Below are 14,042 nucleotides of genomic sequence, written 5' to 3' on the forward strand. Positions count from 1 at the left end.
ATCGAATTAAATATAAAGTTGTCCAACTCTGTAATGTATAATTATATTACATTAAAAATATCTACGTTTGTCTTAGACAATTGAGCTTGCATGTTAGATTCAACACGTTAAGATACCGCGCTCGGTGTCTGTGTGAGTTACGACCGGCTGATACGGAGAACAACGCTATCCAGTCGACCCAAATACGATACCCGAGGGACTCCCGGTATTACTTACACATATCTCGGACATATCTCGGACACGTATCGCATATCTCAGACGGCAGAGAGTCGCGGCACTTAAATCGATCCCGACACTGCAGCGGCGTTCACCCTTGATATTTTGCACGGTTAAATGAAATCGCATGAATCATAAATACGTATCCATTGATTTTGTCACAATTCACACTGTTGATTGTTCGTAGACCGAATTTTTAAACGGTGCTCACTTTTTATCAAGAGTATGAGTGATGATACGCTTTTGAAGCGGTTTTATTTTATTTTCAATTTGCAGTGACTGAAATATTGAATTCAATTGAGTCTCGTGAAAGAATATTGATGTTTGTTTTCATTGAATTTTTGAAATTGTATTCGAAGCGCTGTGTCGGGCGGAAAGTTCAGAATTTAATTAATCGAACGGATAGAACAAACTGTGGCTCGCGTCACGCCCGATTGTTAATTATTTTCCGAAATTAAAATTGGAGCTGGGACACGGGGGTCCGTTTTTGTTTTGTGTTTTGTCCAACAATCCAACTCCCGAATTCAATTAACCGACCCTGGACCGACAATCTGCCCGTAACGAGATGTGACCCCGAATCCGGTGTCCATTTCAAGAAAATCGACCAGTGGTGTATCACTTTTTGTGTATCTTATTTAGTGGTGTATCTGTGGGAATTTCCACCATTTTTTAAAACATACATACATACATATACATGTATCAGAGTGAGTTTATTTTTAATTCAAAAATTAGTCTGACGACCGTACAAGTATGTACATACGTAGATTTCGCGAAAGAAACATTATCATTCACATGCCAAACTTTAAAATTGTTTTAACTGAGTGTTGTGCTAGTTTTATATTTAGCACTAAAAACAAACGGCTTGAGGTACTTAAAACTTATACTGTAAAACTACTAATGGCTAAAGGTAAGTATTTTGAACTATGAAAATCATACATACATACATACATAGTTGAGCCAATTATAATATATCGACATTTGTATGCTATTGAAAATGTTTTAATTTTGAATATTATACGTTAATATGTTGAATATTATAATTTTGAATTACCTTACATATAACATAACTAAGATAGTTTCTCTTTTACTATTTTTATTTAATGTCTATCTTAACTCACTAAGGCCCGGGACAGGTTTGTAAAAAAAAATCTTCGTTCAAAGGCCGTCAACACAGCGTGTGCTTTTAAATTCTATAAAATTCAAACAAGAAAAAAGTACGATATAAAAGATTTGAATATTATATTAAACTTTCTTAATTCATAAATATTATACCACCATATCTTTATCCAAATTTAAATGAAAAAAACAGATTTTAATTTAAGCTTGACTTTCTTTTTCTAAGGAATTTATCGATAATATTGAAATTGATTGGGTTTTTCTCGCGTAGCATTCATACTTCTCAAATTGATTCTTTCATTCAAAGGAATAACATAGTGATCTATAAAGATATGTATCTATAAATTTTATACAAAATTAAATACAGCAATCAGCACAGTTTGAGAAATACTGGTCTGATAATTGATATGGTCGAAGATAACTGTTAAAAATCTGGTATTTCAATTTTTAACTTAATTGATAGGAAAGATATGGAATTATTTTTAATTTACGAAAGCTATTATTTTTATTACAGTTACTTTGCGAAAAATATGCGGACTCTTATAGAGAGTTTTCGCAAATTTCTGGCGGTCCATAATAGGTTAATAAAAAAACCTATTTGGATTTAAAATTGAAGCTTGAATCGATTACTACATATATAACCAAAAAGCGAATGAAAATAAATTATTTTTATTGTTGATAAAATGAATTGAAAATATGTATATTGATTCGAAACTCAGCTCTTATATAATGCAAATCTATAAATATAAAAATTCTAAATGTACATATCAAATAAAGCAAAAAGATAAAATCTACTTGAAAATGCTTTTCACCATTTAGCGATGTTTTTCATTATAAAAGTTTTGGTATAATTTGAATATTATTAAGCCTCGATCTTATCAAAGTGGCTTAATGTAAGATTACCATAATTAAACATTAGCTTTGATTATTGTTTCTTCGATTGACTGGGACAGCAGCATAATGCCTTTATTTGGAAAAAAATACCGCATTTGTACATATGTAGAATGAATAAAAGTATTTAGATTTGATAACATCCAAATCTAGCCACCAGAAATACGAGGCCGTGGGTCTCGAGGTCTTGAGACCTGGACCTTTCAATCTGATTGGGCCACGCTGCGGTATACAACAGATATAGAGATATTTCCGCGAAAGGTTTACGATCGGCGCCCCAATCCCAGTTAACAGTTCACCGTTCGTATACGTGATTGGAATCAAGCCGGGTCGATGTAAATGGTCTCCGGCTTCGGATCCTCATCAATCTTGGTCTAACGACATTTCCGTTAATAGACGACGAACAACTGTTCGGACAGCGAACAACTTCGGACAGCGGACGATACAAGGGCGAAACACGACGAAAACGTTCGTCGAAAATTGAATGAAACGTCCCGGGAATAAACTCGATATGAACGAAACGCGATCGTCACATCATCCCGAGGAGGTGGGATGCTGGGCGGGTTGGTCTGTGGGGGTGGGGAGAATTCTCGGAGAATTGTCCGCTGGTGATTGTATGTGGGGAAAACTGTCTGCTGGTGCTATAAACGGTGGGAAACCTCAAGGAAAATCGATGCGGTGAGCTGAAATGAAATTTGAAGAAAACAAAAAACAATTCTAAAAATGTACATATAGTGGTTCAAAACACGTATTTGTCTAATTTTGAATAATTTAAATACATGAAAATTAAAATAAATTTGGATATTTATAGTATTATCAAAAGTGAAAACAGAAAACAAATAAAAATAAATGAAAACATTATTATATTACACTAGTGTTGTGCCCGTTGATTTTAACGCGTGTTTTCGGAAAGTAATTGATGCAAGAATTAAAATTAAGTTATATATGTATATGTATAAATATAATGTAAAGTAATTTATAGGCACGTGCACGTATTAACTTTAGGCTTTTTATGCGAGCGTTAGAACACACACACACAAAGAATAGTGTCTTTATATATATATATATATAATATAACTAGTCGTTTAATATAAGCCGCTTAAACATGGCTAATCTAATGGTAAACATTTAATTGAATTTATTTGAATAGTTTTATTTTATTTGTATATTCATTTTTTTTTTTTTAATTTAACGTCACGGATTCTACGAACCAACGATAGTTACATACATACAAAGTCTCTTTTTCAAATTAATTTGTAGGCATGCAATGTCTACGCATAACATACATTCATTGCATTCTAAAATTGTTCTGTTTTTTTTTTTAAATCTCACATACCCACAAACATACAAACATCGCGTCCGTTTGTATATATGTATTTATAGTATATTGAACTATAAAAATATATTATCCAAGTTTAGTAAATTTGAAAAAAAAATCTGAATTTTTAAAGGTTATACGTAGTACAATGAGATAGTAAACCAAATTTGATGATCATAAATGATATTATATGGATCGAAAAGGTTCAAAGAAAAATGTCAAAAATGCCTTCCAAACTTACATAAATCACTTTCATTACACAAAATGAGATTGAAAAGAATAAATCTCTCCACATCGGAGATAGTCCATATAGTCCATCCTCTGTGGGAAGGCGCTTGGGTAAAACGTATATGTTAATGTTCTATTTTCTGCACGAATCGCGTAAGTGACAGCATGTGCATTTTTCCTGTCTTCCTACAGCGGATCAACTATAGGCGATCTATTAACAATATAATAATTTCAACCGTTATATTATATTTGAAATTGGCATAAGTCCACTGTTCTTCATTTTGAGAAATATCTCGTAAAGCATTAAATATAATGTTTTGCGTTTTACAATATTTAAAAATACTGGTGGTACGTTTATTCTACTTTTCCGAGATTTCGGACACATCGAATTGAAAGAAGTGATAATAATTTGTGAATTAAGTCATACAGCAATAGTGTTTTTGGAACTGAACTTCTGCCACTTTCGAATATAACGGCTCATTTTACGATTAACCTCCAAACGTTTAATAAAAACACTAATCAGAAAGATCTAGAGATACATTCTATTCAAATCATCACCATTTACAGCCATTCCACATCCACTGCTGGATGAAACCTCTCCAACTCGCTTCAATTCATCTGTGTTTTGTACAACTCTCATCCATCCCACACCACACATTTTTTCTAATTTCGCCTACCGACATTCCTTGCAATCTTTCTTTCACTATCTTTCGGACATCATTCTAGCACTTGTTTTGTCCAACTTTCACCCATTCTTATGGCTACGTGACCCGTCCATTGCCATTTGAATCTCTTCACTCACTCTACTATATCCACTACCCTTGTCATACTCCACACCAAAACACAATCTGATTTAGGTCATCGACTTTAGATAGTATTTAATTAATATTATGTATTAGATGTATTATGAGCATTTATAAGAATATTAAATAGGTTTTTGAGCTCTTTTTCCTATTATGCTGTGCATTAACATTCTTCTTCTTCTTTTTTATTCCTCTCCTCGTAGGAGGTTTGATATCATGACATATATCTTCTCTCTATCCATGGTTGCCCTGAAAAGTGTTGTGGAGTCACATTGGTACCATCCACGGAGATTGCCCATCCATAAGATGCGTCTTCTACCAACGCTTCTTTTCCCTTGTACTTTCCCCTGCAATAGGAGCTGTATGATTTCATATTTCGGATTTCTCATCACATGACACAGGTATTCGAGTTTTCTGCGCTTCACGACGCTTAATAACTCTCGTTTTCTTTTCATTCGTTTCAATACTTCATCATTTCGGACTCTGTCCACCCAGGGGATCCTCAACATTCTCCTGAAACACCACATTTCAAATGCTGCCAGCTTTTTCTCTGCAGCTTGAGTCATGGTCCAGGATTCGACCCGATAAAGAAGTATTGATAGAACGTAGCAGTGTAGAATTCTCTTCCTTAGGTCAAGATTGAAATCTCTATTGCAGAGGAGATCACGCATCTTGAAGAAAGCGTTTCGCGCCATCTCCATTCTGATTTTAATCTCTTGTGAATGGTCCCATTGGTCGTTCAACCAGCATTCTAAATATTTATATTGATGCACTAGTTCAATGTTTTTGTCATTTATTTTTAGTGGTGTGGGAGGCATTTCCAGTTTTTTATTTTTGGTAATAATCAGAAATTTTGTCTTGGCTGCGTTCATTCTTAACCCACTGTTATTACTATTAGCATTAACATTAGAATAATATAATACTATGATTACTAACAAAATTAAATAAAAATTTTAAAATAGAAATTGATCAGTAGATCAGTAGCTATTAAAATAGATATAAGATGTATTCTGAACATAATTTCGTAATAATAAAAAGCATTTAAAAAATCAAAATCAATTACTTCTCTACAACCGATGGCACCGGAAAATTAAATTTGACGGTAAATTGACATCCCTAGATACTGTTCAACATAAAAATACAGCTTAAAAACCAGTATTCTACTTGTTTTATAAAATAAAAATTGATGGTACGAGCAACTATTTGCGAACAATTTTCCGAACACTACGTACATACATACATATATGAGTGTGGACAGTCTGGTAGAATTGAAGGGAATTAGAGTTGTCTGCAAACACGGGCCAGTATTGCTTGTGGAGGTAATCGTCCTTACCTCACTGCTCCAGTGTGAGGCTGCGATATAAAGGACGAGAGGAAGTATCGTGCCCCAGGGATATGGCGTTCGTTACTCAGCTAAAAAGACTCTGCTAGGTAGCGAGCGATCTGAGTTCCATGATAGAGTCCGACGCGAGTTTCGTGTAATGGAGCGAAAACGGCAATTCAAAAGCTTTTTACACCGCAAAAATGCAATTTATAGCACACAAGCCAAAGGCACGTTCGATCTGTAACACAGTTTAGGAGTCGCTTTGAGGGAAATATCCGAGAATTCTGAAATTCGTCAAAATCGAAATACAATTGGACCGCACCACAAGTTAGTACATATGTATGTGTGTATATCTTTCGTCATATTTTCACACTATCTATATCTATTTATATATATAAAATTGAGTGTCTGTTTGTCTGTATGTCTGTATCGTATAGGCTCCTAAACCACTCAAACAATTACGATGTCCATATATACATATAAGGAGTTCCATAAATTAGAATAATAAATTAAAATATTGCCAATTACGTTTAAATATTCAAATATCTGTGAAACAGCAACAGTAATACTTTCATTAAGCTAATGGATAAGACAAAATCTCAGTTATTATAGCAAGATATCTATAATAATTTAATTAGTCAAGTCTTATACATATTAATATTCATAAATATATTTTTGTAAACTATCTATATATGTATATAAAAATCAATGTTTGTCTGTCTGTCTCGAATAGGCTCCTAAACCACTCAACCGATTATGATTGAACTTTCAGGATTTGTTGTATGCATGTCCGGGAAGCTTAACGTGAAATTGAATTATACAATAATCTTCTATATATATAAAATTGAATGTCTGTTTGTCTGTCTATCCGTCTGTCTCGTATAGGCTCCTAAACCACTCAACCGTTTACGGTGGGACTTTCAGGATTTGTTGTATGCATGTCCGGGAAGATTACTGTGAAAAAAAACGGGAAATAATCTCGTAATAATAATATTCGTAATTAAGATTTTACCGACGCGAAAGTTTGAAGCACCATTGTACAGTCAAGGAAATGTGTTCGTTGGTAACCACGTTACCAGTTGGTTTATGACGACACGGCTTTGAAGAGGCGTTATTTGTGCTCCAACCATCGCTTGAAACGGGAACGGGAACGGGTATTGCATGCCTTATTCTGGCATTGCAACGCACGCCCGGTTCAGCGAGTATGTATGTATATAATAAAAATCAATGTTTGTCTGTTGGTCTGTCACGTATGCGTTCCTATATCATTCAACCGATTGCGATGGAACTTACAGGAGTTATTGTGTGTATGTCCGCGATGGTTTCTGTCAAAAAATCACCCATATACGGGAACGGAAACGGGAAAAACGGGAATGAGTGGCATTGCAACGCAATAATTTCAAATGTTTTTGCGTCTCCACCTGCGTTGTTAGGGTAAAATTAACAAAAAATTGAATAATTTCAAATGCGTTCGCTGCCTGCGTTTTTCCGTTGTTCAACGCTGGATAAGTCAAATTACCACGAGTTTTACTCGGGAATTGCATGCGTTATCGTGGCATTGCAACGCATGCCGGGTTCACCTAGTATCTTATAAAATTTGCATTATAGACTCTCATTATCTCTCATATATATTTTTACTTCACTGATAGGTTATATATTGAATGACAAAATGTTTATTTTATAATGCTCATATACATATACATATGTACATATGTATGTTACGGCCAAATGTCACACACTAAATTCTGACAGTTAGTTAATCTAACTGTTAATACAGATAATGATTTGAATTTATTGTAATATTGAGTTGTTGACATTTTTAAATTTTAGGTAAAAGATTTTAGAGGACTAACCTAGTCCCTCTAGTCCAATGACGGCACGCTACCGATATGAATGTACATATGTATAAAAATAAATTAAAATGCTTACAGGTAAATTATATCCGCGAGTTGAATTAAATCTCCTACCTTAACTGAAACATAAGAAGCCAAATTTAATATTTAAAATTAGCATACAGGTATTATTAAATAAAGCAATATAAAATCGTGAAAATTCACCGTATTTATGAAGTCTCCGTAGCAATAATTTAAGCGCCTTTGCCAATCATCTTCTTGCACAGAATTTAACAAACACTGATATTAATCTCAAATAATATATACATATTAAGTATTTTTAAAATTTAAATTCGCTTTATACAAAACAAATGAATTTATATTTTTCCCACGCGCAGGAAAACCTTAACACAGCTGAATAGTTAAAAATAATATCTAAAAACACACTGAAATCACTTTGTATCACAATACGTAGCTAATAGTCACTATTATCCCACGCGAATGATGATTCATCCGAACAAAATACGCTAGATGCTACGTGCGAAATTCGTATTCCGCAAACGATTGTGTTCATTAAAACGACAATATGAATTTGCGATTAATTTCCAGCTTCATTCGCAGACGATATCATTGTGTTGATTGATGTTTTTGATTAATTAATGGAAGCATTCAATAAACGCGTAAAATTATTGCCTGATTCAAGGCTCGTCCGTTATTCGTCGACTGACATTAAATATTAATAAACAAGTGAATGAAATTTATTAATTTCAAACGTATTCGCATTTAATATGTTATTTATTTCAACCCTTTCCATTCATTTTGATTATATTTGACGAAAATATATATTTTTGTATGCAGGTATAATATTTCCGCCATTGCAAGGTCTTTTGAACTTTTGTAATGATTAAAATCAATAAATTGGAATGGTGCAATATTTGCATATAATATGCATGTAATTAAAAATACATGCTTATATATTTTTAATGTATACTCGATTCCGAGCGTAGCAACTTTACCATATCAAATATTTATACTCGTTGCCATGTAATGAAGTTGTCTTTAGAAAGGACTTTCTTGTTTGTTTTAGTAGTAGATAGGTTAGATTTGCGTGTCATCAGTATAGTCAACACTTGCCATTAGTATAGTCAACGAAATTGATCTTTTCCAGATCTATAATTTATAGTAATATTCTCGTTCTTTAATTCACATTCTGTCTACTTTTGGTCGGTAGAATTATTTGTATTAATTTTTGTCACGATTGAAAAATTATAGATCCAGTTTATGTGATGAATACATATTTAAATAATCAACGACTTGCTGATAACTTTTTCAAACTTTATTTTAGCTGAGTCAGTTAATTGAAAAAGCGTTCAATGATTCCAATTTTTTACCACTATTTGAATGGAATACTATATATTTAAGCTACATATATACATACATACATAATTGTAACCCGACATTTCCGCGCTGACCAAATCGCACCGAAATTTCGACGCGCGACATTTCGGCGCTACGTCAATTCTGTGTATCAAAATAAATAAATTAATAAATATTGGAGTATAACTACCATTATCTGTACTATGATTAAATCTATTGATAGTTTCTTCACTTTCATCCTCTTTCTCTATATTTTTTCTTAAATTCCCAGTTGTTTGATATAGAAAAGGACATCTGCATCAATCGCATGTGCTTTATAAATATTTTTTTTTTTTTTTGACATTCCGGCGCGCATAAATGACGCCGCGCTCAGATGTACCGTGCCGAAATGTTGGCGCGTCTTTGTCGCGCGGAAATGACGGGACACCATACATAATATGTTCATAAATAAAAGAATTTTTGAACTTCAAGTAATACTGACATAGCGTCGTTAAGCATCACATTATTATAAATATTTGTTGACTATATACAACCATAGAAAAAAATAATTATATTTTTCTTTTGTCAAAATGATCAATAATGAAGTTTCTTAATTCATACAAATGCACTGACCATTTATTGGTTGCAAAAGAATTTGCCACCATTATCAAATTTTGCGGTTTTGAAAACATTTCTTATGCATACTTTTTTATCGGATTAGAATAAAAATTTCGAATATTCAATATCACATATGAAACCTTCAATCTTATAAGATCTTTATATATATAATATACTATTTAAATGTATGTATATATATACATATGTATAAATGTATGTGAGTATCGGCAGATTAATCTTAGCTTAAGACAATCAATGAAGTGTGTTTCAATCCAGATAGACGTCGTACACAAACAGGAGGGATCGTTGACCCAAAGTCGCCGCAAATCTATGGATCAGTCCATTTGAAAGATGATCTGATGGAATCGTGACTGTATTGATGGTTGAGGGTTAGATGGCGAGACTAGCTCCCTCCCTTGAGGCGTCTCGTCTGACCTCTGATTGCACTCGTAGATTTGTAATTCCATTTAGTTGGAAAACATCCGACAGCCATGTGAGATGGAAACGGGAGCTTGGAAGTTTAAGAGGGGGAGGGGATTCTGAGTGTAGGCTGTCCCCTCAGGACACATCCCGGTATGAAGAAAATCGAAAAATATCAAAACACGAACTGCACTACCGAGAGACGACTATATGAATAATTCGAGAAAGGGTTCACTCGGATCGGTTGAAGTTGCAGTTTCGTTCAATGCAGTTCGTTTCAAAAGTTGCAGTGTCAATTAGACGCCGGGGAATTTAACCGTTTGTGACAAAAAGTGTCGTGTGCACTCTCCTTTAATGGAAATCTTCGAGTAGAACAACAGATCATTACAATAAATTTATTTCCAGGATGCGTTTCCGAGAGGTACTTTGATAATTAAATTGAATGAAGTTTGGAAGTTTGCGGCACAAAAGACGGCAATCCTATCTGTCGATGTCTGCAATTATGTACATAGTTGTCTCGACGGTTTTTTATAATTGCTTTTAGATTTTTTCATTCCCTAAGCTGCTTAATGGATTGGTCTGAAACTTTTTAAAAAACGATATGAAAGGTACTAGTGCTGAAATACCATCATGGGCATTATTAAAATAATAAAATCTATATTCATATTGACAAATGTTTTACTAATACAATATATATACATAAATGTACTAAAAGAGCATATATTAATTCGGAAGTCGGAATTAAAGTTACAACTGAAATCGGAACCAGAATAGGAATAGGAATTGGAATCGGGAATTAGAATCAGGAATTGGAATCGTAATAGGAACCGGAACTGAAGTTGTAACCTAAGTTGCTACCGGAATAGGAACTGGAATTGAAATAGGAATCGGGAATCGGTAACTCAATCGGAACCAGAATAGGAATCGTAATCAGAACCGTTACTGAAATGGGAACTAGAACTGAAATCGGAGCCGGAATATAAATCGGGAATTGAAACTGAAATAGGAATCAGGAACCAGAATAGGAATCGGAATCAAAATCGAAATTTTAAATAAATAAATTATAAAATTTTGTTTTTTGAAATATCTATATTTGTATGTACAAACATACATTCTCACTAGCCCACACATATCCCGTCCGTTTTTATATATTTTTGTCATATGCGTCTTATAGCGTTACCACAAGCAAACTTGAGCTATTATATGTATGTATTTTATTTTTTACATACATATATATATATATAATAATAATATATAGGTATATATGTATTTGTATACCAGGAAGGCCTGACAGGTAGACCCCAATGCGCCTTCCTAGATAATTAATTACAAACATTACAGCATTTTTATTTATTACATAAATCACTGTATTTTGAGAGGCTGAAGAGCACCAAATTCACAATTAATCAATTAATCCATTGAGACGTCTATGGATTTAGACTTGTACATAAATTTTTACATATTGTAAATAAATCAAATTCAGATATTTGTGACAGCGGCTAGGATGATTTTTGCCAATTTGAGGAACCGTTTCAACAATGAAAATCAAATAAATTGGTGAACTCTGATAGGAAACGATCGACTTGGAGTCACAAATATCCAAGTCTGACCAGTAGCATTACAGATATACTCAGAATAAATTATTTTCAATTGAGGTCAACTAACTAACCAGCAGTATTAAAGATTAGCACGCGATCGCACTCAGTATTCTCTCGGTGCTAAGTATAAACGCACCCACCGAGCCATAGGGCCGGGCCGCGGGTTTAGTATATCCGCTCTAAAATCGCCAGATTAACAGAACGGCAGCTTTAAACGTAATTCTCGTTTTCTCGAATGATAGATTGCACATCAGATGACGACTAACCTTTCGATGTGCACAGATGCAATTATTAAAATTGAGTTGGATCTTTCTGGCGAGTTTAATAAGGCAAGATTCGGAACTTATCAAATCTTCTTTTATTAAACCCGCCTGAAAGATGCAACTCAATTTTAATAATTACCATTTTAATAATTGTATCTGTGCACATCGAAAGGTTATCCGTCATCTGATGTGCAATCTATCATTCAAGAAGACGAGAATTGCATTTAAAGCAGCCGTCCGTTAATCTGTCGTTCAATTTGTCTGGCGATTTTAGAGCGGATGCACCGCATCCCCGGGCCGCACCGTGTCGCACTTTGTCGGCCGACTAGTCTCGCGACACGAAAAAATGTATGGAAATGTGTGCGACAAACAAGTTGACGGGTGCGGCATGTGCCATCTACCTGCATGCATTGGTCTGGTCGCCCTCAACCAAGTTGTTCGCGAGTTGAGCGGTGCATCCCGGCTCATACAGCCCGGCCCATACTGCTGGCTAATGTGTATATGAAACGATCTTTGGTTTAGTTTTATTTTCCACTTTACAATTCAATATTTAAAAGAAACATTTTTGTGTTTGTTGCAGGCTATGGTGGAGAGATATCATCGATGCACTTCACCGCCTACCTACCTCGATCGGACCACGAGGAGTCGAGCGTGACAACTCTATCACCTGTGTCTCAGCCGACGTACGCGACCCTCCAAGCGCCATCGGAGACAGTGGATGCTCGACCATTCAATCCGCCGCCCCCGCCTCCCCCAACCCGAAAATCCCTGGCCATGTGCTTCACGAGCACGGGCGCGGCTCTGTCTCTGCCTCCCAAAAAAAAGGATATATACAGGCCGTATTCGCTGGACGACAGACCAACCAGGGTGACGGAGTTCAGGGTACCGGCTGAGGAGGACCTCCACGCAGCTCACGCCATACTAGACCTCAGCCAGAGCACCGCCTTTCTACCACCAGCACCACCACCAGCACCACCAATACCACCACCAATACCACCACCACCACCACCACCACTAGTACCTCCTCCACCCCAGCTGGTGATCGACGAGTCCGTTCAACCAAGCGGCGAGTGGGAGGAGGGCAAGACGCAACAGGAGTACCGCTCGGGGAAGACTGTCGCCTACACCTACGAGGCATTCTTCGTCAGCGATGGCAGATCGAAGAGGAAGAACGCGACCCCGAGCCCCGTCGTCGACAAGGTAGTCGAAACCGACAGCAAGACCAAGTACACCTGCAGCGAGTGCGGTAAGAGGTACGCCACATCATCGAACCTGTCACGGCACAAGCAGACCCACCGCTCGCTAGACTCAATGGCGGCTAAGAAGTGCATGACTTGCGGCAAAGCTTACGTGTCCATGCCCGCTCTGGCCATGCACGTGCTCACCCATAAGCTTTCCCATGTGTGCGGAGTGTGCGGAAAGTTGTTCTCCCGGCCGTGGCTGCTGCAGGGTCATCTACGCAGCCACACCGGGGAGAAACCCTACGGATGCGCGCACTGCGGCAAAGCCTTCGCCGATCGCAGCAATCTGCGTGCTCACATGCAGACCCACTCTCACGACAAGAACTTCGAGTGTATCAAGTGTCACAAGTCGTTTGCTCTCAAGAGCTATCTCAACAAGCATCTGGAGTCAGCGTGTCGGGATGACGCCGATCCCGACCAGCCGCAGTCGCAGCAGTCCGACGAGATGCAACTGCAGCAGCAGCAGGCGTACGACAGCGTTTAATTCACCCGTTAATCCGTTTGCACCCATCCATCCACCCCTGCGCGGCCGATCCGATCGAATCCTTCACTCCGATTCCTAAGGGTGCGTTCGCGACGGGGATGGACGCGCGGATGGAAGAGATCCGCCGTTCATCCGCGACGCGGACGCTTGCGGCCGCTCTCTATATCATTTATTCTACCTGTGCTAAAAATACCTTTACTGATTACTTCTCATGCGGACGTTCCTCGATTTGTCCGATTTACGATCGAAACTTTGACGCCAACGGTAGGTATTCTCCGGCGAAAAATAAACACACCGTATAACAAATTTCAAAACAGACAGATAGTACTTTGGT

The 14,042-nt window shown here is 36.5% G+C and overlaps 1 protein-coding gene across 1 annotated transcript in view; it reads left to right on the plus strand.

Moving 5' to 3' along the window:
* The window catches only part of scrt (scratch), a 51,538-nt gene extending 37,830 nt beyond the window's left edge, over positions 1 to 13,708 (plus strand). Inside the window, exon 2 of the mRNA XM_077445476.1 lies at positions 12,564 to 13,708. Within this exon, the coding sequence (XP_077301602.1) occupies positions 12,564 to 13,708 (1,145 nt within the window). The remainder of the gene's footprint in view (positions 1 to 12,563) is intronic.
* Positions 13,709 to 14,042: the final 334 nt, after the last annotated feature.

This window comes from Arctopsyche grandis, chromosome 2 (genome assembly GCF_051622035.1).
Source record: "Arctopsyche grandis isolate Sample6627 chromosome 2, ASM5162203v2, whole genome shotgun sequence".
Lineage (NCBI taxonomy): Eukaryota > Metazoa > Arthropoda > Insecta > Trichoptera > Hydropsychidae > Arctopsyche > Arctopsyche grandis.